At 32.8% G+C, this 27405-nt stretch overlaps 1 protein-coding gene across 1 annotated transcript in view; it reads left to right on the top strand.

The window, feature by feature from the left end:
- The first annotated feature begins 2388 nt into the window (after positions 1 to 2388).
- MUC19 (mucin 19, oligomeric) overlaps positions 2389 to 27405 on the top strand; it is a 119805-nt gene continuing 94788 nt past the window's right edge. The window contains exons 1-25 of the mRNA XM_082351374.1: positions 2389 to 5293; positions 5667 to 5840; positions 6380 to 6430; positions 7429 to 7488; positions 8102 to 8330; positions 9080 to 9197; positions 9625 to 9685; positions 9920 to 10017; positions 11859 to 12069; positions 12742 to 12864; positions 13288 to 13411; positions 14837 to 14972; positions 16217 to 16309; positions 16926 to 17010; positions 17187 to 17324; positions 18033 to 18182; positions 20097 to 20191; positions 20628 to 20754; positions 22637 to 22883; positions 24748 to 24800; positions 24894 to 24994; positions 25233 to 25384; positions 25695 to 25833; positions 26876 to 26980; positions 27075 to 27269. Of these exons, the coding sequence (XP_082207500.1) occupies positions 5044 to 5293; positions 5667 to 5840; positions 6380 to 6430; positions 7429 to 7488; positions 8102 to 8330; positions 9080 to 9197; positions 9625 to 9685; positions 9920 to 10017; positions 11859 to 12069; positions 12742 to 12864; positions 13288 to 13411; positions 14837 to 14972; positions 16217 to 16309; positions 16926 to 17010; positions 17187 to 17324; positions 18033 to 18182; positions 20097 to 20191; positions 20628 to 20754; positions 22637 to 22883; positions 24748 to 24800; positions 24894 to 24994; positions 25233 to 25384; positions 25695 to 25833; positions 26876 to 26980; positions 27075 to 27269 (3315 nt within the window). The 5' untranslated portion in view covers positions 2389 to 5043. The remainder of the gene's footprint in view (positions 5294 to 5666; positions 5841 to 6379; positions 6431 to 7428; positions 7489 to 8101; positions 8331 to 9079; positions 9198 to 9624; positions 9686 to 9919; positions 10018 to 11858; positions 12070 to 12741; positions 12865 to 13287; positions 13412 to 14836; positions 14973 to 16216; positions 16310 to 16925; positions 17011 to 17186; positions 17325 to 18032; positions 18183 to 20096; positions 20192 to 20627; positions 20755 to 22636; positions 22884 to 24747; positions 24801 to 24893; positions 24995 to 25232; positions 25385 to 25694; positions 25834 to 26875; positions 26981 to 27074; positions 27270 to 27405) is intronic.

Here is a 27405-nt window from a genome sequence, read left to right on the forward strand (position 1 = left end):
AACAGTTTTATTACTGAATAAGCATTAAACCAGAATGTGATGAACATCACAGGCAATCTGACGGAGAGATTGCAAGGATAGAAAGAAATCTCACCCTTTTATAGAGCCAGGCAGATAGAACTCACTACATACCTATCCTCAAGATGAACAATAACTAGTCCTCAAGTAAGAGCACTTGACATCACCAATTGTCACACATGGTTTGTCCTAAATTTGCTTGGTAGTCGGGATAGCCACCTGTGTTTGCTAATTGCCTTTATAAGAAAAAAAATACTTTCTTGTATCTTTAAAATCATAAAAGAGGTAGGCTTGTGTTTGGATACAGACACCATCTGAAGTTATGTTCATATCACCTAGGACATAGGGGAACTCTATCCCTTGATGACAACATTTCAAAAAGATGGTCACCAGTCCCTTGAAGAAACATTCTTGGGTTGTTTATATAACCTTTAAAAAGATTTACAAACATTTTAAAGAGGTAGACAAAGAACTCACAAGTTTTCTAAAGTAAATGATCTAAAAAAGAGGAGAGTCTCTCTTCCCTTATTGTCAACAGAGAGAATTGTCTCTTATTTTTATTTGTATTGGCTCTTACATAGTCTTCAAGTTTTGCTTACAAATCACACATTTTATTTTATTGTCTAGTTAGTGACCAAAATGCATATCTTCCACAAATTTACAAGAATATCATAGTTATTAAGGCCTAATTCTAAAGTACTTTAATTTTATCATAGAGATTTAAAAAAACATAAATGGTATGACAGAAAGCACAAAATAACTCATGTAATTCAGTGTATATTACCTTAACAATAGGTCTTTGTTGATGAATGCATTTATTAAATAAATATTAATTGAGTGTCCTTTATGGTTCAGGCACCTTTCAAGACATCTGGAATACCCCAGTGAATAAAACAGGCAAAAATCTTGAGTTTATAGAGCTTAAAATCTGGAAGAAGGAGACAGTTCATAAACAATAAACATTATAAGTAGTAAACATGGTATACTACAAGGTGACAATTTCTATGGAATAAATTAGAGTAATATAATGATAATTGGGAGGATTAAAATGGGGGTTGCAACTTTACACTGTCAGAGTATGCCTCACTGAGATGACATTTAAGCTAAGACTTGGAGATGAGTAAATGTTAATTTACGAGTAAATGTTTTCATCTTTTTTCTTTGCAGAAATACGGAAAAGAGAATCAGGTATGTTATTTTAATTTTATCAGCTGTTACTAAGCCAAGGACAGTGTGGATCCAACATGGTAGAATATTTTGATGAGAGGAAGTTGAACAATGGAACTTGGAGCTTAGTGATAGACAAGGAAGCAGATGGGGAGGTTTCTGCCCTGTCCATGAGAGGAAGAATTTCTACTACACATCAATTAAATCTTCACAACTCTATTCATCTCTTTCTTGAAGTCTTAGAACTATGACAAAAAGATATGGACATGGTGATTAAGTCAATAAGGGGTGTATGTTGTTCCAAGTGCCACCAGAATAAAGGCACTTACACAAAATAAAATATGGCTTTTTATAGTGTCACAATCCAATAACCCTTTATAGTGCTAGCAATACTGTTTTCAAATACAATCTTCTGTTATTCGCATTAGGTCCTTTTTGGCTCAGTAGTTTGTCCTGTTGTGACTCAAACAGGAGAAAGAAATCTCTTGTTGGTTCACTCCTTAACACTGGACTTAGTGCTCAAGGAGAAGCTGAAGATAGGTCAAGAGAACCTCAGGATGCTAATAGTTTAGAGTTAAAAGACACCCCAGCAGGTACTGTTGGAGAAAAATACTGACCTAGAAGTGCTTTTTTTCATTTGGGATAAACTGATAATCTTTGTTTTATTTGCAGCACATGACCTTAATAGTAATAGTGAAAAACTAAAGGCACTAATTCCAGTGCCAATGAGAGTGATGAATTCTGTTTTAAGAGAATTTTGGCAAAGCAGTTTACATTAAATTAAATTCTTCCTGATAATTTGTATTTTCTTATGCTATCTTTCTTACTATTATTGTGATGATCAATCATTTTTATAATTATAAAGTAATAATTTAAAATGCTTCCTGGGGCTTCCCTGGTGGCGCAGTGGTTGAGAATCTGCCTGCCAATGCAGGGGACACGGGTTCGAGTCCTGGTCTGGGAGGATCCCACATGCTGCGGAGCAACTGGGCCCGTGAGCCACAACTACTGAGCCTGCGCGTCTGGAGCCTGTGCTCCGCAACAAGAGAGGCCGTGATGAGAGGCCCGCGCACCGCGATGAAGAGTGGCCCCGCTCGCCGCAACTAGAGAAAGCCCTCGCACAGAAACGAAGACCCAACACAGCTAAAAATAAATAAATAAATAATTAATTAATTTAAAAAAAAAAAAGCTTCCTGGACCCAGTTTTAGTGCAGAATCTCTCATGTTTCTGTCAGCAATCACAATCTATTTTCTATGCCAAGATTCTCTCTTGAAATTGCATACTCAGTTTGCCAAGTAATATTATAAAGTAGGGTTTTTAGACAGTTTGTGGCCTTTAATTTTGTTTTGTTTGGAAAAAAATTTTAATTTTCATTAGGTGAGGCATGTCCTCTCTGATTCAACATGCTTCTACCTATTGGCTGATTCAAACTTTTCCTTTACTTGCCTGGTCCCTGAAGTTTCTGTATTTTGTACCTCTGCAAAAGTCGGAAAGAAGGAGATCCAGTGAAGTAAATAACTTCAATATTTTATATTAAAATTTAATATTTGAGTCCAGGTGGTGATAACTGAAAAGGGAGAAACAGTTTTAGGTGTAGGGATATGGTTGAAATCTCTTCAGGAAAGACACAAAGGTTTCCTATCTGTTCAGTCATCTGTTTTGGGATTGACAAGCTCAGTATGACTAATAAGTTAACACAGATATTTGCTCTTGTTTGCAACACTGAGGTGTGAATGGTTTGCTCATATTCTATAGGATATATTGAAACTTTATCTTAAATGAACCTAGTGCTTCACTTTTCTTATGGAATTCTCTCAAACTTCATGGTAAATTGGTTGCCATGCACACCCCTAGTTACACTGTGTGGAATCATATATGGAAAGATATGCGGAAGGGAGGGGACGATACTTTCAAAACTATAATGAAGGCCTAGTTCAAGCAATGTGTATAGATTAATTTCTTGTATAATATGAATGGATGCAACTGTTCTCTGATAATGATTATTTTTTGTATGGTAGAGAAAACCAATTTAGCAAGCGGTCTTGCCAACAGTGTCTCGGTGGTACAGAACTTGCGGCACTGCTTCAAATAAAAATAAAATGGTTGGGGTCCGTCTGGCCAAAATGGATTTGGTGTGAATTCAGTAAATGGATTAGCCAGCTCTAATTCTGCTGCTAGTGAAACAAGTATTCTAAGTTGTTTCTTAGTTTCTGCTTTTGACAGAAAAAGCAATCAATTAGCAAAGGAGGAACTGATGGTTATTTTTTGACCAATACAGATTTAGTGTTGGAGGGACTCATGGGAAAGATTTTTAAACTATGTTTGATTCTTAAAGGATCTGTGTTGTCTTCAACAGAAATCAATTTAAACATTTTAGTGAAGAGGCAAGTAGATTGAATGCTTTTATGAAGGGGCTTGGACCTGGAATGAAGAGATCCAGTTTCTATCCATTCTTTCCCACTAACCTTCTGTGGACTTTGGAAAAGCCATTTAAACTCTCTTGTTCCCAAGTTTTGTCATAAGAAACAGAAACTTTTTGGTCTCATGTTTCTGTATGACTTTGACTTTTTAAGTTCTATTATTCATATTTGAACTAGTTGTCTTGAAAAGGAATGCCAGAATGTTTGAAACTGTCAGATGTGTATATCTATGGTCAAGAATTAGGAGGTGATAAGCAAAACAAAAGTGCTAAAATTTGTTATAGTGATTTTTATTTCAAAATGGTTTGCAATATTGTTTTATATTATATTTTCAATAAACAAAAAAGGTGTGGATAAATAGCTTTTTATATTTGGAAATTAAAGTCAGTGACAGAAGTGAGGGTCAATAAAGTACAGTAAATATAGGTATTTTTTGTGTCAGAGCAATTTATCTTAAAAGACGTGGAAATTAGTGGAAACAGGAAGAAGAGCAAGGAGTTTGTTTTCCCTGGGCTTTGGCTTTGGCTCTCACTTCAGAGGCTCAGGAATTCTGATCTAGACTCTATTAAGAAAAAACACAAATGATTTACATCCTTTGTTTATTGCTCCTGATTACAGTTTAAGTTTCCATTTAATTTTCCATTTGTCTTTTGATTTTGGACTTGATGGTAAAAAGGCAGGTTAATTTGGATTTGGTCTTGGTAATTCTGGCTCACCCGGAGTTGGTGTCAGTGGTCTTGAAAATAAAAGGCTTTGGTAAAAATAAAACAGGGAGCATTGGAAAATCAAGTTCCAGTGATCTAAGTATTACTCTTTAGGTTTTGTGCATGAAAAGTATTGACTCATAAGTTGTACCTAAATATTCCCTGGTGACAACCTTTTTTAATTTCAGCAGACAGCTGAACATAGGCACCAACATAGGCAGAGGGGCTGGATTTAGTAGCAGTGCCTCTGGAAATTTAGCATTTGGTTTGGGGACATCTGGTCAAAAGGGCTTGGGAATCAGTAGAGCTGATTGGAGTGAAATTAGCAGTAGAGGATCTGCTGGGGGTGAATCCATAGGTTTTAGATGCCTGTAGCTTAGGTATTCCAACTAAGACTCATTCCAGAAAAATTTTAAATTAATTAAATTAACTAATTAGTTAAAATACTTCTCTTTACATTTAACAACAAACTAATTAGTTAAAAAAAATTAATTTTTAATAACATCTTGATTTTTTTCATCAGTTGGAACAGTGTGTTTTGGCTGGGAACTTGGAGCTAGAAGGGGCGATGCTGCATTTGGTTTTAGAGCTTCTGGTTTGAGTTCATATGGTGACAGAGGCTTTAGTAGCAGAACACTTGAAGGAAATTGAGTGATTAGATCTGAAGGATCCATTTCCAATGATCTAGGTATTGATATCTCATTTTTGTGTATACAAACTTCTGAATCATAGAATGTTTTCAGTAGGCTCTGTGATGATCATTTTATATTCTTCAGGTGACACCAGTCTGAGAATTGGGAATACCTTTGTTGGTGATAGCTCTGGAAATTTGGAATCCAATTTAGGGGCTTTTGGTCAACAGGGATTTGGAATCAATGAACTTGGAGGGGATAGAATGAGTGGCAGTGCATCTGTTGGGGCTGGATTTAAAGGCCTTGGATCTGATGTCAGTAGCTCAGGTATTCCAATAAAGACTCATTCTGGCAAATTTTAAGTTAATTAAATTAACTAAGTAGTGGAAACACTTTTCTCTAAATAACATTTCACAACAAACTAATTATTAAAGATTGAATTTTAATAACATCTTGATTTTTTTTCATCAGCTGGAACCGGGTCTTTGGTTGGGAACTTGAAGCAGGGAAGGGCAATGCTGCATTTGGTTTTGGAGCTTCCGGTTCGAGTTCATTTGGTGACGGTGACTTTAGTAGCAAAACAGTTGAAGGAAATTGAGTGATTAGATCTGAAGGATCCATTTCCAATGATCTAGGTATTGATATCTCATATTTGTGCATACAAATTTCTGAATCATAAAATATTTTCAATATACTCTGTGACAGTCATTTTTATATTCTACAGATGATACCAATTTGAGAAATGGTAATACCTTTGTTGGTGATAGCTCTGGAAACTTAGAATCCAATTTAGGGGCTTTTGGTCAACAGGGATTTGGAATCAATGAACTTGGAGGGGATAGAATGAGTGGCAGTACATCTGTTGGGGATAGACACAAAGACTTTTGCTCTGATGCCAGTAGTTCAGATATCCTCTCAGTCTCTGTTCCTAAGGAACAGAGACATTAATGTCTCTTGATATTAGACATCTTGAGATTGAACATCTCAGTTCATCTAGATTAATAGTTTTAATAATTCCAGTTTCAGTGAATGCAGAATCCTTTATTCAGTTGACATCTTGAAATGGTACCTAGGTTTCCCAAGTGTAAAACAATTCAAAGTGGGAGTAAGTTTGGTTGAAACTGAAATAACAGACTTGGAACCCTGTCTACACAACACTTTTCTCTTTCCCTGAACAAGTTTTAAGGCAATTTATCTGGAATAAAGTAATTTGGTGTCAGTTCATTTAGTAGCGAGGCTTATAATTTTGTTACTCAAGCAGGTTGTTGAGTTGATAATGTTTTTTTCTTATACAGCTTCACGTGGTTCTAAGTCTGCTAGCATTACCATTGTTGAACTTTGATCTATGGTTTATACATCAGATCTAAAAATATTTTTTCCATATTTTACCAGATAAAATTATACACATAAACAGCCTAATCATTTTGTATTAAATAGGTGTCACAAGCTCATCTGACTACAGTACTTCTGGACCACTCAGCACTCCAGGTAGTTTGATTTTTAATGTTCAGTGTTTATAATGTATATGTAAGATGTTCTGTTGATTATTGATTTGCTAGGACTTGATATTATTATGTGTTTCTCATGTAGCATTGAACATCTAAGTGCTTCTCCTCTTCCAGTACTAAAATTTAGATGACCAATTGGATATTTGAAACAATTTTTTGAATAAGAAAGATTAAATTATATCTTAATAGAACCTAAACAAAACAATGCAACTTCCCCTTTATCATTTTAGATATAGTATTTAAAGAATGATTTTATAAATAAATTAAGAATTTAATCTATTATCACTCAACCTGGGCAAAGAAAAGTGGCCTCAAGATATACATAAATGGCATTGTGAAAAATATTTTAAAATTCTATCAAAATGTTCACTTTTTAAAATTGTTGTTACTATTCTATTCTGCTTGCTTTTAAACCTTGCTCTAAGATTTCATGTGTTTACTTGGTTACATAAAAGGGTCAGTCCATTGGAAATAAATGATAATGGGAAACAAAGTTTCAAGGTTATGAATTTTTCCCTTTGATCAGGAGAACTGATTATTTTTATATATAGATGATTGAGTTATTAGTATTATACAGTAGACTGATTTAATAAAATCTATCTTGGGCCTGTTTGGGTAGTATTTCCCAATAAATTAGGCTACAAATATTCTATTTTTGAAGTTGAAAATATAGTTCTGTAAGGGATGCAGCATATGTTATTAATTGTACATGACCCAAAATGAATAAACTGTTAATGATTTCTGAACATATTGTGGCTGATTGCTACAAGAAAAAATATGGGCTTCAGAGATAATCATACATATGACTTTGGCAAATCATAGCTGTCACAAAATCAAATTATATATTTAGGATTAAAAAAAACCCATTGATGGCCTTCAATACCAACTTTTAAATTCCCATGTAAAGACCAAATATCCTGTATATTTAAAGTCAATATATATTTGAAATTTAAGTAATCTATGCATTGTGTTGAATAGGAAAAGGAACCCATATTCCAGAAGCAACCCCCAAATACTCAGAAACAAACACAACTATTGGTAAGTAAAAATGACTCTGATTTATATCCATATTTATGTAACCAAGCCAACCAGTACCTAATGAGGTTTCAAAGTAACGAAAATTTGAAACTGGTTTAAAAAATTTTTCCATCATCTATCTGTTTTATACACACACACAGACACAGACATGCACCACACATACACATAAACATATATACACACACATATATATGTACATACACATATATGTATAGAGAGAAATAATATAATTCTTTATACTTATTTAATATTAATGGTAACCCACTCAGACAACATTAGAAAAATTAGCTCTACAAAAACAAAACAAATGAGCAAACAGACCATGGCTTCCCTCCATATATCCCTTCCCATAGTAGAGACAATTTCCCTTTGGGAAACAAGATGTTTTTCTTTTTTGGTTTTAGCCAACTTTGGGTATTTCCAAGTACTCAGGTATTAATTTTAGCACATTTTGCAGTATGTAAGAAAGAAAAATACAGACTTAAGGTGGATGTGAGAATAGTACCTTTCAGTGATTTTTTTTCTTGGTACATAAACACTTAAAAAAATGAAACTAGAAGCTACATTAATTGTTCTAAATAATAATGAATATTCTACCCTAAATATTTTGTAGGTGAAGCTTCTACTTGGGGCAAAGGAGCATATAAAGCTTTCAATGGCCGTGTCTTTTCCTTTGAGTCTTCATGCACGTATAGTTTCTGCCGTCACTGTGTTGAATCTGGAGGAGATTTCAATATTGAGATCAAACGAAACAATAATAGTGAGATTGAAAAAATAACAGTTATAGTAGACAGTAATGTCATCTCTATTGTTGGCCATATCATTTTAGTTAATGGAGAAAGGTAAATGTCACAGTGTTTTGAATAAAGGCTATAGAATTACTTGAAGTAACCTGAGCAAAAAGAAAATAAAAGGTTGATTAGGGAGAGATAGTACTCTTTTCCAATTTTGATGCTCATATTGATATTTATAATAAATTCTTGTAAAATGTATAAGACTTTGCTATACATGGGATTATAAGATATTATATTTATTCCTATCACAAGGTGGGAAAAAAAGAGTAGTTCTGTTGTTTGACTATTTTGTGTATCTAGATTTGGGGCAACATGGATATTCAACAAAACTGTTAATAGAATATTTCAATTTTCATTTGCATGTTTAATGCTAAATAAAAATTTGAGGTTTTACAATACATTGAAACTTAGGCCATTGTTTTTAGAAGTAGCAATTTATATTTGGAAGGGATGACATATTTGAATATTTTTCAGGATAAGAAAATGAGGCATGATATTCTGCTTGTGAACATTTCAAATTATTTAATCATTTTATTCTTATAATGGACCAGTTTCTTCTTGTTCATTTCTCCAAAGCCCCAAAGATTTATTCATTGTTCCTTAAAAGTCTTTCCAAAATCAGAAGAAAGCCATTGTGTCTCTTCTTCTGAAATGATCAGAAAAAAAAACTTTACTATTTATTAGCAGTAATTATATTTATGATACTAAATATAGAAACACGAATTACCAGAAAAAAACATGATGTAATAATACTGTTCTTACATCTTTTATATGTACTTGTATTTTATACTTTTCAGTGTACAGATACCATATGACAATAAGATGATTCACATTAAAAAATATGGAGAACATAATGTTCTGAATAGCCGTAGAGGAATCCTGTCTTTAATGTGGGATGAAAATAATAAACTCTCAGTAAGTCCATCTATGATCTTCTTATAGTTTGTGCTTTTTGTTCTTTACTTTCAGTTATAAAATAATACAATATAAAGAAAATAAGAGCTAAGGTTTATTGAGAAATCTCTATGTATCAGGCACTGTACTAAGCATTATCTAATATTTAAAATATGGTTATTAATCTTATTTTACAGATGATGGAACTCAGGAAATTCAGGCTAATAAAAGTTAAATAATCCACCCAAAGACACAGTTAGTAAGAGGTGAAGTCAGGATCTTTCCAAATTCTAAATCTAAATCCTTTAGAAAAGGCCCTGTAATACATTCCTAAGTAACCAGCTTAGGTAAAATTGAACATGAAGAGGGCCTGTCTTTTGGTTTGGTTAAAGTTTGTCTTGAGATATTTTCAATATTTTATAAACATACACGTAATTTTTTTTTAAAGCTCACTCTTCACAAGCAGTATCCAACTTGTGGTCTTTGTGGTAACTTCAACAGCATTCCAGGTAAGATTTCAATGCATTTTGTCTAAGAAAATTGCCTCCCAAAAGGAAATTATAAAGTAATTCTTCATATTTGGATAAATCTAACAATTAACAATTTGCATTTGTCTATAGAATGAGAAATTGTTAAAATAAAAAAATATATTTATATTGTCAAGTCCATATTTATCTTGAAAATAATGTGTATATGTATATATATAATGAATATCTTGAAGTTAACACTGTTTTCTTTTTAAGGAGATGATATTAATGAGCACATTGACAATAGTAAAATTCCTGGTAATTGTCCCAAAGCTGTTACCAAAAGCTATCAAGTTTGTGAAGATGGAGTGCATGTAAGAAATATATATTTCATTTAATATCAGATTTCAACAATATTCCCTTTGGTTTCAATTTGGATAGCCGACATCCTCTTCTAACACTCAGACCTTATTAGAATTTTGCCATTGCTTCCTCTCCAATGTCCCTGTAGTCTGTTTCTCTGCTTTAGTCTAGCTGTAGATACTAAAATAAGTGTTTTTTTAAAATGATATTTACTATATATGAGTGTAACAATTCTAATTTCCTTTGAACAGTGTTTTAGTTGGTCTGTAAACTGACATGCTTCACCTCTCCATGATTATTTGTTAACAAGGATTGACTTGACTCTTACAGTTTAGAAATCCCTGTAGTGCATTCCTAAGAACTACTTTCTGCTCTCACTCCCTTACTTTTGCCCCAGATAACCAGTCTGAATTGTCATCTCCAGTATACTTTACCTTCTTTCTGAAAAAGTTACAGATAATCTTTTTGACTACACCACTTGAAAATAGTCATCATTTATTCTGAATTTTCTGCACTTGCAGAAACTCTTAATGTTGAATTTGGTAGATTGCACTCATTTGGTGACTGAAGGAATTTTCACATATTCTTATTTCAATCTAGAACAAAATTCTCAAGACCAAGGTATGTATGAATAGTATAGGTAGAAGAGACTTGTGTTTTAATTGACAATGGGTGTTGTATTTATAACCATCTTGTCATCTTTTAGCAAAACAAACTAAGGTCATCTGCTATCTTCCTTGTGAAATGCTCCTTGATTTTTTCTGTTAGAATTGCTTTCTCTTTCCTCTGTTACCCTATGTCACTCATTGGTACTTATGATCTATAAAAATTCCTCATGTTTTTCTCACATGTTTCCTAAGAAATTATGAGCTCTGTGATGACAGGGATTAGGTTTTACTGTTGTGGTAGTTGCACAGTGTGTGAGAACTTACGCCTGGTTGCTCAAAAATGTTAGTTGAATGAGTATACAAATTTATATTAAAGCCAATGTGTATTTAGTAAGAACTTACTATGTACAAGACATTGTGTTAAGCCTAGAGATTATAAAGTTCTATTTCTTGCTCCAAAGAAACCTGTAATCTAGTGAGAAAGATACAAAAAGAATAATACATTAAAAAAAAAAACAATCTTTGAAGATTTCATTTCACTTAATTTTATACCTCACTTGGAGAATGTTATCAGTTGTCCTGGGGCTTAATTGGTGCAAATTGTGTTATTTGCTTGCTAGTAGCTTTTATATTTCTCTGAAAACAAACATAGTTAAGATAGAAAAAAGCTATGTGGTAATTAAAATATGTTGAAATTTGAACTTTTTGTGCTTGACAATATATGTCTTTACTTCCTTAACCAACATGAGAACAGATATGTTTCCAGAGCTGACTCACATGGCCCCCACCAAGAAAGCACAGAATCAGTCCATTTTATTTTTTTGCTCATCAAATATAAGCAGACTGACAGTTAAAGGGCCAATATCCCTCTGTCTATTGTGGTATCAATCATTCACCATCCCAATCTCCAGCATTGACAACCTTTCCTTTTCTCACCCCTTCCATTTTCTCAAATTCTAAACTTCATGTCACTTTTAGAGAAATTTTGGATGAGTTTAGGTACAACAAATTTTGAAGTCCTTATATAGCAATCACAAGTATCAGAGGTGAAGTTTTCTTTTAGGAGTCACTGTACCAAATGTAATAATTCAAAACTCCCCATTTCAACCAGTGTTCAAGAACTTTTCCTGTCAAAGCTACAGGGTATTATGCAAAAAAAATTTCTGAAATTATCTTTCCCAAAATACTCATTTGATTCTTCATTTTTCCTATGTTTTCTTAAAACTTCATGCTTCATTTCCTAGCACTGTAACAAAATTATTGGAACCTACTTTGAGAAATGTGGAAAGGTTGGCACTTTATCCAATGACTACAAAATGATCTGCATTGATGAGTACTGCCAAAGTAGAGACAAACAATCCACCTGTGACACTTATGCAGAATTGTCCCGCCTCTGTTCATCAGATGGTCCCGGCACCTATGTATCCTGGAGAGACGATCCCGATGTGGTTTGTGGTAGGTTTTTAATATATTGGAGATTCCAAATCAGGAAGTTTCCATAGCACTTAAAGTTGGGCTATGTTTCAAAGTAATCTTCTCTAATGCCTGTAAGCCCTGGAAAAAACCTCAGAGACCATAATCTTGTCTCTGACACGTACCTGTGAGGAAACTGAGGTCCATTTTGTGGGGTTACTTGCCACAAGTGCTTTGTGTTAAGATCTTAATTGGGAACTTTATAATCAGTAAAAGTCACTGGGAAAAATGGGTAATTCTGTGAAATTCTGTAAAAACTGTAAAAAATAACTGAAAAAGTTATCAAAATATGTTGATGAGTAATTATTTTTTTCAGAAAATTAGAAAACCTAAATGAGTTTCATACAAATATGAATATACTTTTCATTTATACTTAGTTCAATCTTTACAAGTTAAAATACAAATAGAATATCAATTTCAAAGAAGGTAAAATGATACTATATAATATACATTTCCTCCAAATTAAATATTGTATCATAAAATAATGCATGGGAAATTGGCATAATTTAGTTACTGAATATCTTTAAAAACTGACATATCTTGAAAAGTAGACTCAAAGAATCCCATTTGAAAAGATCCACATTAGAATATTATATATTTATCACATTTATTTTCCTCTAATTTCCATGTATACATATTTCTGTATTTCTCCAGAAAAACCTAGATGCCCAGAAAAACATATCTACAAAGAATGTGGTCCCTCAAATCCTGCAACTTGTTCTAACGTGGCTCCTTTTCAAGGCATCGAATGTGTGAGTGGCTGCACCTGCCCAGAAGGTAATAATATTTACACTAAAACAATTGAAAATGAAGTGACTCAGTTATAGTGGGATCTTGTTTCTAACAAGGTATTTAATGAATAAATTATTACCTATTTATAATCCATCCTTCTAACATACTGCAGGGGAGGGGTAGAGAGACTTTTAAAGTTAATGTGCATTTCTGTCTCTACAATAACTGAGGGCCATGGTACTACACAGATGATTCGCTAGCTCTGTATTAGGCCCGAAAGGACTGCTCTGTGGCTCTGAAAATTGTCTATACTCTTGCCAGTTCTCAAATTTCTTAAATAGAAATTATCATTTTAAGTGCATGTTTACACTTGAAAGAACAACCTCCAAAGTGATTTTGCAATACACTGCTTGAGAATTTACTGATGTTTATATAGTTTCGAGATTAACTTTATATAATGTACTCTAGGTTATCTATTGGATGATATTGGAGAGAAAGGGAGATGCGTGTTGAAGGCTGACTGTCCCTGTGAATCTAATGGAAAGGTGTATCAGTCAGGAGAAATCCGTGAAGGTTCTTGTGGTTCTCAGTGGTATGTGTGTGTGCTTTTTGTCTACATTTTATTGATAGTGAAATAATACTAATATTTTAATGTAATTTGAAGTAATTCCCTAAATCCACATGTAAAATAAACTTTTCAGAAAAAAAAGCAATCTTCTGGCATTTTCTGTGTTGATATTCTGTCTTTTTTGAGGAAAGTTTTGTGTTTTATGTAAAATGTATGAGCTTTCTTTGTATCTTTAAAAGACAATTTTTTTTTACTAACTAAAAGAGTGTTTTGAATAGTAAACCGATTGGTGGTTGCAAAACAGAGCAAAGAATAATACAAAAGTATGGTTACAATAATGAAACAATATGCTAATTGCCAAGAATATTCAAAAATATACAATTAGAAACAACCCAACACTTTTCAAATAATTTTTATACGAGGTTACATTGGTGAAGATACATTTAATCCAGATAGGATTTTAATGTGCCAAAAGTTAGTGTAGATTATTTCTCTTTTAGTTGAATAGCTTGATTCTTCCTTTTGCATTCAGGAACAATATTCTGACCAGAGAGATTTCCCTGTTCCTCATTATGCCTTCTCTCTGAAACGCCACATATCTGCTGGACTTCAGAGGACTTTCTAGAATGTACTGTATCCTTGTGAGGAAATAAACTGACTCAATGAAAACTAATATATTATTTATACTGTAATATTTTCTCAATAAATAGGCAATGTTCTGTTAACCTGGTAATAATATATTAATAATAATTATGAATAACAAGAGCTATGATTTTTTGAATGTGTATAGCTGTGCTGTCCAAGAGAAATATAATGTGAACCACAAATATGACCCACATATATAATTTAACACTTTTAGTTGATGCATTTGAAAAAGCAAAAAGAAACAAACAAGTGGAATTAATTATAATCATGTACTTTACATATCCAAAATATTATCATTTCGACATGAAATTAGTATAAAATGTTGAGAGATGATACAATCTTTTTTCATATTAAGTCTTAGAAGTCTGTATGTATTTTACATTTACAGCAGATCTCAATCTGGACTGACAAGCCGCATTTCACATAATCAGTAGCTATGTCTCTATACTATATTGGACAGTGCAGGTCTATAATGTGGCATGTAACAGGTGTTTTAATACTAATAGTGAAATGCGTTCCATTTAAACAAACTCCTGAAATCCAGTTTACAAGTTTTTATATGTTTAATGCAGGCAGAAGTTATTATTTTGGTCAATGGAATTAGAGTCTTTTAAAATACCAGGATACCACCGTCAATGAGACATTTTATCAAAGCTGAGATGTTGGGTGGGGAATGAAAATGGTGTAAGAAAACTTAACTAGATGTCATAGTTTAAGTTGTGATTTTTTAATGTTGTGTTATTTATTTTCACCATAGAGAAAGCATAATTGATGACCTTTAACATAACCATTGTATTTTAACAGCACATGCCAAGAAGCAAAGTGGTCTTGCACTAAAATGTTATGTCCTGGAAGATGTAAGGTGGAAGGAAGTTTGATTACCACCTTTGATGGTGTTAAATACAATCATCCTGGAAACTGTCACTTTTTGGCTATCCATGTATGTAATAGTCTACAACACTTGAGAAAACTGATACATCAAACTACATCAAACTATTTCTCAGCCATTTTAAAACACAATCTTCATCTTTATTTACTATTAAAAATAACAAACAGCCCTTCAATCATTGGTTATGTGTTTCAGTATCTGCTTTCGGTCACATATTGACATTGACAATCATTATTACCTGTGCTCCTTAGAAATTCTTGCTAAACAAAAACAATCAAAATCTCCTTCATTACTAATAATTTTCTAAATACACCGGGAAAAGATTTCCTTTTTCTACTTTTCTTTGTATGTGTTCACTAGTGCCTCAAATGAAACTATCTTTTACATTCCATAAAGCATCTTCCTCTTTCATCATTATTCTTTTACATTTATTTTTAGTTTTTATAATATAACAGTATGATAGAGGTTATCATTACATTTAAACTCTTTTCAATATTAAAATTTTAAGTAATCTGAATTTCAATAAAAGGGGGATTCTATTTTGTAGCTTGTACCTTTAGCTAGCATGAGAACAGGCAATTTTACTTAACCTTCCTGGTCAGAAACAAAGATGAGCAGAATTTGTGCCTCCTGAAGCGAGAGATATGGGTCAATGACCAGTAATCTGAAAAATGTAGTTGCTGCTATTAAAAGTCAGTTTTTGAAATCTTCTTTCCTTTTTTGTAATACTCCTCACATAATCCATGAGGATAGGGGATGGGCAAAGTGAGAGGGAAATATGTCCAAATATATAGAATCTTTGCTTCTTATAGATTAGAGATTCCTAGATCTTGAAATGAGAACTGGAAGTCAATGTTTGGTATGACTTTTATTATGGGTTGACAAATTAAATACCTCTCTCATTGGATTTAAGTTAACATCATGGATTTTCCAGAGAATAAACAAGCTATGTTACCTCGAAGTCCTATTAGTCTCAATAATGCAGCGCAATTCTTGTGGAGAAGACGAAAAGTAAAGCTAAAAGAAAAAGAAATGATGCTATGAAAATCCACCAGTTATAGACTACTTAGATAGTCTATACCTTATGCAAGAAACTTGGACCATCTGTAAAGCTCTTGGCCAATCCTGGACTGTACCATTGACTGAACTAGGTTTCTAGTTTCAGAGCAGACTGATTAGATGTAAGCCTTTTGCATATTTAAAATGCAAACATGCATTGTGAATGAATCACATAGTAATAGCATATATTCAATGACATTTTAATGAACATTTACATGAAATGTATTTTTTAACAGGATAAAGATTGGTCTATTAGTGTTGAGCTTCGTCCATGTCCAAGTGGTCAGTCAGGAACGTGCTTAAATAGTGTTACACTCCTCTTGAATTCGGTAAGTAATCAGATGCCTAAAACAAAATCGAATCAATTGCTCCACAAATTCAGAATTTTCAGGTTGAAAAAGAGAGGTTTTACTGTGTAAATTAAAAGCATAATAAGATTGATAAAGTCTCTGGAAGAGCTGGATAGTTCCAAGGACCCTTAAGTATATCAAAATTACCATAGACACATAACTAATGTGCTAGTTACAGGTCAGCCGTATGTGCTTATTAGATTATTAAAATCTATGACCCATTTAAGAAGGCATTTATATTTGTTTAGAATTTCATGTATTTGGAACTATCATTTTAAGTGGAGATGACCTATATAGGGAGGGAGGTCACCTAGCTTGATCTTTGGTACTTACAAGTGGTTCAACCTTTGGAAATCCAAGTTACCTTCTTGGGTCTTGGTTTCCTCATCTACAAATCAGGGATGAAAAGTCCTTTATAATCCTCCTCAAAGAATTTTTATAAGAAATGCTTTAAAAATGTTCTATATTTTAGATATTTATAAATTAATCCATTACAATTAAACTTTTATGGGAAAAAATTTCAGGTTCATATATTACACTAAAATGAATTAATATTGTAAATTAATATGAACTAACAATGTGTTTTAAATGTTAGTCTGTTCCAGTTGACAAATACATATTCAATAGAGATGGAACAGTCACAAATGACAAGATTAGAAATCAAGGTTATTATTATTCAGGTAAGTTTAATAATACCATTTTAAAATAAATGTAAAATGCATTAATTTATTCAATTTTTAAGGATATTAAATGTTTCTGTTTTTTAAAATCTATTAAAGTATAAAAGCATTTTAAGAAATCAAAAACTGTTTAATATGTCAACTGTTGCTATTAATATAAATTATTACTTTAACAGAAAAAATACAGATCTCCAATGCATCTTCCTCATACCTTCAAGCAGAAACATACTTTCATGGAAAACTGCAAATACAAATTGTTCCTGTGATGCAATTATATGTTTCCATGCCACCCAACCAATTCACAGACACTGTAGGTAAGTTGTCTAGATATGTTTTTATTTCCAAGGTGCTAATGTAACCATCTAGTGTAATTTTCAGTTGTCTCAAGTAATGACATTAGACCATAAGGCATTTTTACTTAATCTTTCCTTTCATATTGCAGTAAAATAATTCTAACATACAGTGAGGACAGCTTTATTTATTACAAAATCTATTTCCTAAAGGTTTTCAACAATTTAAAAATTTTAAGGTTTTTAAGTTAAGGATTTATTAAGTGAGATTTGATAATTTTTGTTATTTCATTTTGCTAATATATGTTACTAAAGGTTTGACTTGTAGAAGAGTAAATGAAAATATTATACATATAAATCTTTTGAAAATCAAGTTTCAAATACAAGCTATTATAACTAGTCTTTCTGCTCATAGATTACATTTATTTTACTGAGTTTTTCTATTATAGAAATCAGCTCTTACATACAGTCCAAATATCAAACAAAACAAAGAAACGATGGCAAATCCCACAGTTACTCATTTAAAACCGTCTAAATTTTTGCAATATACTTTTGCTTAAGAAGGTGACATTTATACACAGGAAAAAAATGTAACTCATGGGTCAGAAGGGTCCAGATAAGAAAGACAATACTCTCAGGTGGCTTATACATGTTCTGATTTGAGCAAAGAACTGAATATGAATCCAAAAAGAAGATGAGAAAATGCTAAAATTTGTTCTGTGCTCTATCCAGGACTCTGTGGTTCCTACAACAACAGAGCAGAGGATGATTTCATGTCAAGTCAGAATATATTAGAGAAGACATCTCAGGCATTTGCTGATTCTTGGGAAATGATGCCTTGTCCTAAAGGAAACACTGCTTCATGCGTCAGTATAGAAAAAGGTAATGTTAATTGAACGTCAAACTCTGTAATTAGATATTTGATACTGGAATTATAAACTTATTCTGGTAATAATATGAGACACCAGATAATCCTGGTTTCAGCTAGCTTTTGTTGTACTGTCCCAGTTTTAGAGGGAACAGTGGAGAAACAATCGGGCTGGTTGATGACACTCTTAGAAAACATGTCTCTCATTGGGGAATGTAGGGAGGAAAAGACACAGCTGTCTTTTTCTATACTCACTCTTTTCCTCCTTATACAGTTTTCTCCATGGTTATAGAATAATAGGGTTAGAGGAGACTTTACCTATCACTTAGTTTATTATTATTCCTATTTTATTTAGTTGTAGAAGTCATCATTTCTTTGAATAGCGAGACTCACTCTAACTGCTAAGACACTTAACGATGCAGCTATAGTTAGATCCAGGTCTCCTAACCACTGCCATCATGTATACCAAACCCCAAATATAGATCTTAATGGGAAAACTGTACACTTGTATGATTCAGCTTATGTTTTAGCTTACCAAAGACTTTCATACCTATTAGTTCAATTTATTTCCACAAATATTCATGAAGGACATGGATGAGGTTATTATCTCCATTAATGTAGATGGTGATAATGGAGTTTAGATAGGGTGTTCTTAATAAGGTGTAACCCAAGTGTTTTGAGTCCAAGTCTTTCTCTGATTGTTTCCCTAGTATTGCTGATTTTAATACATACTTCACTTTATGTTGCTACTTTCATAAGTAATAGAATGCAATGGAAGGTAAGTTAAGATATATTATGATGATATGTTAATTAGTTATTTCTAAATTAATCTGCATATTTGAAACAAATGTCTGATCAGTTTTTAATAATATTTAAAAATTACTAAAGCGATTCCTTTTGAAAGTTTCATCTATTTGTTTTGATTTAAAAGATGAGCTGATAAATGCATTAACATCTACATGGTAATACATATTTCATGGTTTTAATTGTTGTTATTTTGTTTTGTGGGTGTTGTAATGAAAAAATGAGCATAGGTTTCTCATAGAAACCAAGCCAATTTATGTTAAGCAGACTATATGTTAACACTTTTGAGAGATACGTAAATGACTCAATTTTCAGTGTTTTATATATAACTTAATAAAATAAAATACAGAAAATTAAACTATAATAAGATGTTAATAATGTTTACAAAAAAACAGTGATACCTGGTTACAAGTTTGGCCTCATAATTGACCTCAATGTCCTTTAAATAGGTTCAGTCATCTTCCTTTACTGCTTCCTGGTGACAGTAACTTTTAAAGGCCAATCAACAAATAGTTTAAAAAAATTTTAGTAATGTTTGTCCTAGTCATGGTCATCATCTTTAAGAATCTGCAAATCACTGAGCAAAACATTTTCTACTCAGGTGCTATTTTTGTGAATTTTCTCTTGTGTTAATTTAATCTGAGACTAGTTATTTATAAACCAACCAAATATCAATTAAGCAGTTAAAAATAAAATTAGCGTATCTGAATTATTGATACTGGTTGTCCTAATGTATGACCTTCAGAAACACTGATCTGACCTACTTGGATGACAGTACCAACCTTTCATAATTTGACATAAATATGTATTTTAAATTAAAAGGTACATAAATAAATACTCTGGTTCCCTTATTCATATTTTTATATAGAAACTGCACTTCAGAAAATGTTAACTGACTTAATATAAAAGTCCAAAGCCCAAAAGTCCAAAGATTTGCCTCTAAGTTTAAATAGTTTCTGATTATATCATGCTATTTTTGTATATAGTGATAACAAATTATAACAAAACACTTTAAAAACACAATTGTTTTAATAAAGACAAAAGTTAAAAATTTACACTTTCTCTTTTAATCAAAAAATTATGACATTATTGATCTAATATGTGGTGTATTAATTTTCTTCCAGAAAGGTTTGCTGAAAGGCACTGTGGAATTCTTCTTGATTTGAGTGGGCCTTTTGCTTCCTGCCATTCAGTTGTGAACCCTAAACCATATCAAGAGGTATGTGAGGGTCTAATATTAACAGCTTTTTTTGAGAAATATTTTGATAATATTAAAAGAAGCATGAGATATTAAAAATGTTCAAATAGCAGCCATTGTCAGTAGATTAAGATATATGTTTAAATTTAACATTGGATTATACTAATTTATTCAATTGTTAGATATACCAACTCAAAACAAAAAGAGGTACTGCAAAATAGCCCCAAATGAGAAAAGTCTTGAATAAGTTTCTCTTTCTGTCTTTTCTAAGTTCTTGGAAAACTCATTTAACAATTGATTTGCTATTTTGTATATTTTAGAACGGAAGTAATTCCAGAAGTTTCAAGGACAAAAGTTTTTCAGGGAAGAGGAGTGGTTATGAATTGATTTGTTATACACAGTTTTCCTGTTCTGAATATTTTCATAATGTAATATAAATTTGTTTCTTATTTTAAAGGAATGCAAAAAATACACTTGTACTTGTGAAAATAGTCAAGACTGCCTGTGTACGATTTTAGGCAACTATGTGAAAGCATGTGCTGAGAAGGAAACTTACATGATAGGATGGAGAGCTGGGCTTTGTGGTAAGCAGGATAGAGGCTTTAGATAACTCTACTTGCTTCTCAATTTTACAACAGTTGTGTGTGAGTGTGTGTGTCTAGGTGTACTTTAAGCATGTGTATTTACAAGTTTGTACTTTGTTCTTTCAAAGATGATTTTATGTTTTTTCAAAAAATATTTTTTGTAATCCTTGCATATTTACTTCTTGGTTTATTTCTTCTATCTTGATTAAATACATTCATATTTTAACAAGAACATAATATATATGCATTTATATATAAATATATGTTTCTGTTCAATTTTTGTATGCTGAAATTTAAATAATGTTCTGACATGCATTTTTAACTGATAGTCAAATATTAATAACTTATTTTGAAAAAATAAATTAGTAAACTAAGGGCTCAACTACTATGTTTACAAAATCTTACTTTGGGGACTTCCCTGGCAGTCCAGTGGTTAAGACTCTACACTTCCATTGCAGGGGGCACAGGTTGGATCCTTGGTCAGGGAACAAAGATCCCCCTTGCCACGTGGCCAGAAAAAAAAAATCTTATTTTGTTTTAAAATATTTATTACACTAAAGTCAGAAAGAGAAGGAAAAATACTGTATGTTATCACTTTTATGTGGAATCTGAAAAATAAAACAAACTAGTGAATATAACAAAAAAGAAATACACTCACAGGTATAGAGAACAAACTAGTGGTTACCAGTGGGGAAAGGGGAGGGAAAATATAGGGGTAGAGGATTAAGAGGTACAAATTTACTATGTATAAAATAAATAAGCTACAGATATATATTGTATAGCACAGGGAATGCATCAAGTATTTTGTGGTAAATATAAAATAGAGTATAATCTATAAAAATTTTGAATCACTGTGTTGTACACTGAAACTAATACAATATTGTAAATCAACTGTACTCAGTACAGAAAAAGTGAAAAAAATCTTATTAGAAGGCTGATAAATCCTTCACTTAATGGAAAAAAATGTTTATTGCACTATTCAAATATGACTTCAGAGAAGTACTTGGTTTACAAAAGAGAAAAACTTTTGTAGAAACACATCTCTATAGATAAAGTTTAATACTACATAGCCAATATCCAGTCAATCAGTAAGGTCTGTCAAGTTCACCTCCAAAATTTCTTTCAAATCCATTCATATCTTTCCATCTCTTTTGCCACCAACCTTGTTCAAAAGCCGTCACTTTTCCCCCTGGGTGATTGCAGTAACCTCCTTCAATATCCAGTCTTGGTTCCCTCTAATCCAATTTCTGCAGAGAAATCAGTATAATCTTTAAAGTAAAACCAAATAAAACTAACCTGATCATGTGACATTCCAGTCTAAAACAAGTCAATGGCAATTCATTGCTTTTAGGCTAAAGACCAAGCTGCTTACATGGGCCGTGCAAGTTCTAAAGGCTACTTGTCTCTGGGCTTATAGTTTCTATTCTTCTACTTGCTTTTTGAAAGAATTTCCCTCTTTTGTAATTTAGACATAGAATTACCAGACATAGAATTACCTTTCTCCAGGCTGTCTTCATGCTGTCCATCTACCCCCTCCTTTTCACTCAGTGCAGGTTCCCAGCTGTACACACTTAGAGCTTCCTATCTTGTTTTTTTAGCATGCACCACAATTGTCCTTTCCCCAGGAATATAAGCTACAGGAGAGCAGTGTACTGCCTATCTTGTTTATGGGCTTCATTCTCAGCAGAATGTGTAAACATTAGAGTAGTGTCTCAATAATGACAGAAAAAAAGAATGAAAAAAAGGACAAGTAGCTTTTCCTTTATTATTCATAATCTCAATTATGATTAATTCACTACAATATCTATAAACATCAAGTTGAGGTAAGATTATTAATCTTCCTGCTTATTTACATGTTGACTATTTTTCCCTATACCAACAGATCAATCTTGTCCAAGTGGCCTAGTTTTCAGGTACAATGTAAAAACCTGCAATAGTTCCTGCCGATCATTGTCAGAGAGAGATAGGAGCTGCGATATGGAAGATGTTCTAGTTGATGGATGCACTTGCCCTGATGGAATGTACCAGACTAATGAAGGAAATTGTGTTCCAAAATCTCAGTGTGAGTGCTACATAAATGACGAGGTCCTGCAACCAGGCAAACTCATCCATATTGATGACAATAAATGGTATGGAAATTACAAATATACTTGTTATGACTTTGAAATCAAGGGACTGTGTTTTTCAGAGAAATAGTCTTTGCTAGTATGAAGTCCTCTTTAGACCTATCATATTTAAAATTTTGTATTTCTTATTAAAGTTTGATATTACCTCTTTTACCTGGAGTGTTCACTACACTGTAATGGCCATCGCTGATTTATCCCACTCTTGTTTGGTTTTAAATGACAGTAGAAAAAATATTCTAGCAGCTACTACATACAGACAATGCAAAATGATTTTATATTCAGACAATGTTTCCTAGTTGTCTCTCAGCATTTGTCATTCAACAAAGAGTTATTCAATAAATATCTACTGTGTGCCATTCTTTGTGCTGAGCCGTGGAGTTACAAAGATGAGTGAGCATTGTCTTGGACTCAGATATTGCAAGGAGGTTTGTATACTATCATATGGTACCAAAAAGGGCCAGTTGCTACTGCAGGAGATAAAAAATCTTCTCAGAGGAGACCAGCATTTCAGTTTTCCTAAGGGATGAATCTTTTTCCCGACAAAATTGGGGTGTGAAGAGTGACTTCTAGTGGACTAAACAGAATGAACTGATGTAGGAAATGTTTGAAAAAGTATTGCACATGCAGGTTGTTGTTGCACAGGATTACCCTGGAAAAGAAGGCAGTGACCAGGCCATACTCAAGAGTTTGAACTTTGTTCCTGGGCAGTAGGAAGTGCTGAAGAATTGTAACTTTTTGTAATGGATAAGAAGGTTGTGATTTCTGCAGTCTGGGCAAAGTAGTCTATCCACATTTCTAATTCAATACACATAAATAGCAATTCTTAAAAACATAACTGCAAAATTGAAGCAGCTATTCCAAAAAAACTTTGGATGCACCTTCTCTCTTTTCTTTAGTTCCATAAAGATATCACTTAGCAATGAATAATTTTTCTTGGTCATTTTAAAGGAAAGCATGTGTATCAACTCTTTTTCATCAAATATGTAAAACATTTGGTTGGGGTTTGGTAATGATACTTTCCCTGTAGATGCTGGGGAATCCGTAGATTACCTTTTTAATAAAACTTAGGCCAGCACCTCCAAATTATGGTTGCCTTCATCATTATCCTGTTTCAGACCTCTAAGACCTCTTATTGGCACTACTGTGAGAGCTAACTTGGCTGTTCTTTGCCCTGTCTTTCTGTGTCTCTGTCTCATGTTTCCTGTACTACCACTAGAATATCAAATCTAAAGTACTATTCTGATTGTGCCTCTTAGCTGCTCAAACACTTTTGTTATGGTGACAGTTGCCTAAAGAATAGAAACAAACTTGCATGTCATTTGAGACTATCTGAAATCTGTCTGTAACTTACTTCTAGTACTTCTCCCTGTAATGTATCCTGCCTTCTATCAAACAAGTCATTGGAACATACCTTGTTCTTTCCTTTGTCACACTTTGCATCTTATCAGCAATATCTGTTGAATCTTACTCATCCATCAAGATCAAGCCATCTTTTCCATGAAGTTTTCTGTATGTCCATAAGAACCTTGTTTGTACATTTCTATAATACATACAAGATTATACCTTATAATTTGGTACATTTTATGCATCTTCTGGGAGACTGTGTCTCATTGGTCTTATTATTTGTGATAAAACAGGTGGATTATGAATGAGAGGTTAAAGTTGCTGTAACAGTGTATTAAGAAGCTGTCATTGGAATTTTATTTAAACGTATCATTTCCAGGACTTCCCTGGTGGTCCAGTGGTTAAGACTCTGTTCTCTCAATGCAGGGAGCACGGGTTCGATCCCTGGTTGGGGAACTAAGATTCCTCATGCTGCACAGCACAGCCTAAAAAAAAAAAAAGTATCATTTTCTTTTATTTCCAGCATATGTCGAGATGGAATTCTTCTTTGCCAGACTCCCATTGATTTAACGCTACGTAAGTTTTGAAATCATGATGCTTAAGATATCTACTTTGGTTAAAATAAGCAGATCAAGAGGCCCTTGATTAACAACTTCCCTTGTTCCACAGAGAATTGTTCTAAAGGGGCTGAATATGTTGACTGTAGGAATCCTAAGGCACAGAGAAGAGTTGACAGTACCTGTAGCACTCGGAACATACCTAGTTTTGAAGTAAGTAACATGGCATTAGAGTTCAGTTTTTTAAAACTTTTGTTTCAGTGAAGAAGGAAATTAAAACATCAATGAAAAGTAATTAGAAGATCATATTATTTTTTGTGTGTCATTTTGATTTGTCAAATGTTGACTCTAAATGTATACTTGGTATATTTCTGCACTGTCAATTAAAACTGATAATGTGATGTATTTAGACTAGTGCCTCATGGTGTATATTTTATATTTATTCCTGTAGGAGAACTTGCCTTGCAAGCGTGGATGCTACTGTCCTGTAGGAATGGTTCGAAATTCTAAAGGGAACTGTGTCTTCCCTGATGACTGCCCATGTTCTTTTGGTGGACGAGAGTATGACCAAGGAAGTGTCACCTCGGTTGGCTGCAACAAATGGTGCATAATAAAAGATTACTACTTTATTTGTTTTGGATATTAGAAAGTGTACAATCTGCTCTGATTTTTATGGGAAAGAAGTCATACTTTGGGATATTTTGAAAAATAATGGTCAAATGTAGTTAGAAAAAATGCTATCTTTAAAATAGAAATTTTACATAGCATTATGTAAGATGAACATCAGATAATGAAGAAACTGCAAAATTTAAACCAATATGAAACATTGTTTTGTGCTTCTTTACAAAAACAATATGAGTATATGAATCTTGACGTAATAAAATTGCCACACTGTATCATTGCTTTCTTTTAGTACTTGCATAAAAGGATCTTGGAACTGTACACAAAATGAGTGTCAAACCACCTGCCATATCTATGGGGAAGGTCATGTTAGATCTTTTGATGGAAAAAGTTACAGCTTTGATGGTCTCTGCCAGTATTCATTTATCGAGGTAATTGCAAGTGTGTTTTATCACAATTTTTCTTTACTTCTTATTATTTATTTGTAGATGAAGTCTGGAGTATTTTATTCTCAAAAAGTGAGATTAAAAAAAAATGGCCCCTTATATGTTTCTCAAAGGCAGTAAAATGTAACATAATGTAAAGATGAGTCTGGAGGCAGTAGACCTAGATTTCACTCCTGGCTCTGCCATTTCTCAGATGTATGACTTACTTTGGGCACATTCCTTAATCTCTCTGTGTCTCAGTTTCCTTAGCTATAAAATGGGGATGGAAATAGCCCCTACTTGAAACCAAAGTAGAGAAAATATTGGCGCACATACTAAATGCTCAATAAATGTTAAGTGTCATTATTTTAACAACAGCACTATCAGCAATGACAGTTACATTTTTTTGAGTGCTTTTGCCAAGCGAATTTATATATTTTATTACATTCAATCATTTACAATATAAAAGGCTTATATTATTATTCCTATGATGGAGATGAAGAAATTGAGGATTAGAGAGGTTAAGCAACATGAACTACTAAGCAGAAAATGCCATATTCAACCCAGATCTGTCTGATTCTGGAGTTCATGCTTGTTCCATACACCTAAACTGCTTCCTAAGTAACATGTAATGGGTGAAATTTGGATTATTTTGCATTAGTTTTGATTGAATATCAAATTTCACATAAATCACTGAGGAAAATAACCCCACATCTTATCTAGCTATTTGCAGAGCCTAGAAATAAATCTAAGACTATAAACTTACACAATTTAAATATATATACATCTATGGTATAATTCTAAACTTGTATAGAGGTAATGGGAAAAGGACTCAGTCAAAACAAGTTAACTAGTTTGGACTCAGCCAAGGCTACAGACCCATAACACAGTTACACCATTGTCTTTTGGAAATTCCATAACAAAACATATGGTAATTTATTGATTACAAGGTGTCACTGTCTAAGAAATGTTTGTCTGATACAAATATTGTAATTGAGTTCCATGTCCCTGATATAAATAAACTATTATTAACATTTTATTTTTAAAGGATTATTGTGGTCATGAAAATGGCACATTCCGTATTTTAACTGAAAGCATCCCGTGTTGTGAAGATGGGCTTACATGCTCAAGAAAAATTATAGTTGCTTTTCAGGTACAGTACTGTTTCTCTTTATTTTCTTTTTCTCTCAGATTATGCACTGCCAAATAAAACTAATGTTTTTGTAAGTCTATCTTTTAATTTACAGGATCAGAATATTGTCTTGCAAGATGGTAAAGTCACAGCAGTCAAAACTACAGAAAGTAAGGAATGTGAACTCAGTGGAAATTCATACTCTGTTCATACCGTTGGCCTGTACTTGATTTTGAAAATTTTAAGTGGAATAACCATAATTTGGGACAAAAATACAAGAATTTCTGTGTTATTGGATCCACGCTGGAATGTATGTATATCACATTCATATATGTAATAATATAACAGAAGCAAATAACAATAGAAGCAAAATCATTTTTGCTGCTGAAGATTAGAGACATATTCAAATGTGGAAAGTGGGAGAATGGCAGTCTTTGTTATAGAAC

This window comes from Balaenoptera borealis (genome assembly GCF_965194805.1).
Source record: "Balaenoptera borealis genome assembly, chromosome: 13".
In the NCBI taxonomy this organism is placed as follows: Eukaryota; Metazoa; Chordata; class Mammalia; order Artiodactyla; family Balaenopteridae; genus Balaenoptera; species Balaenoptera borealis.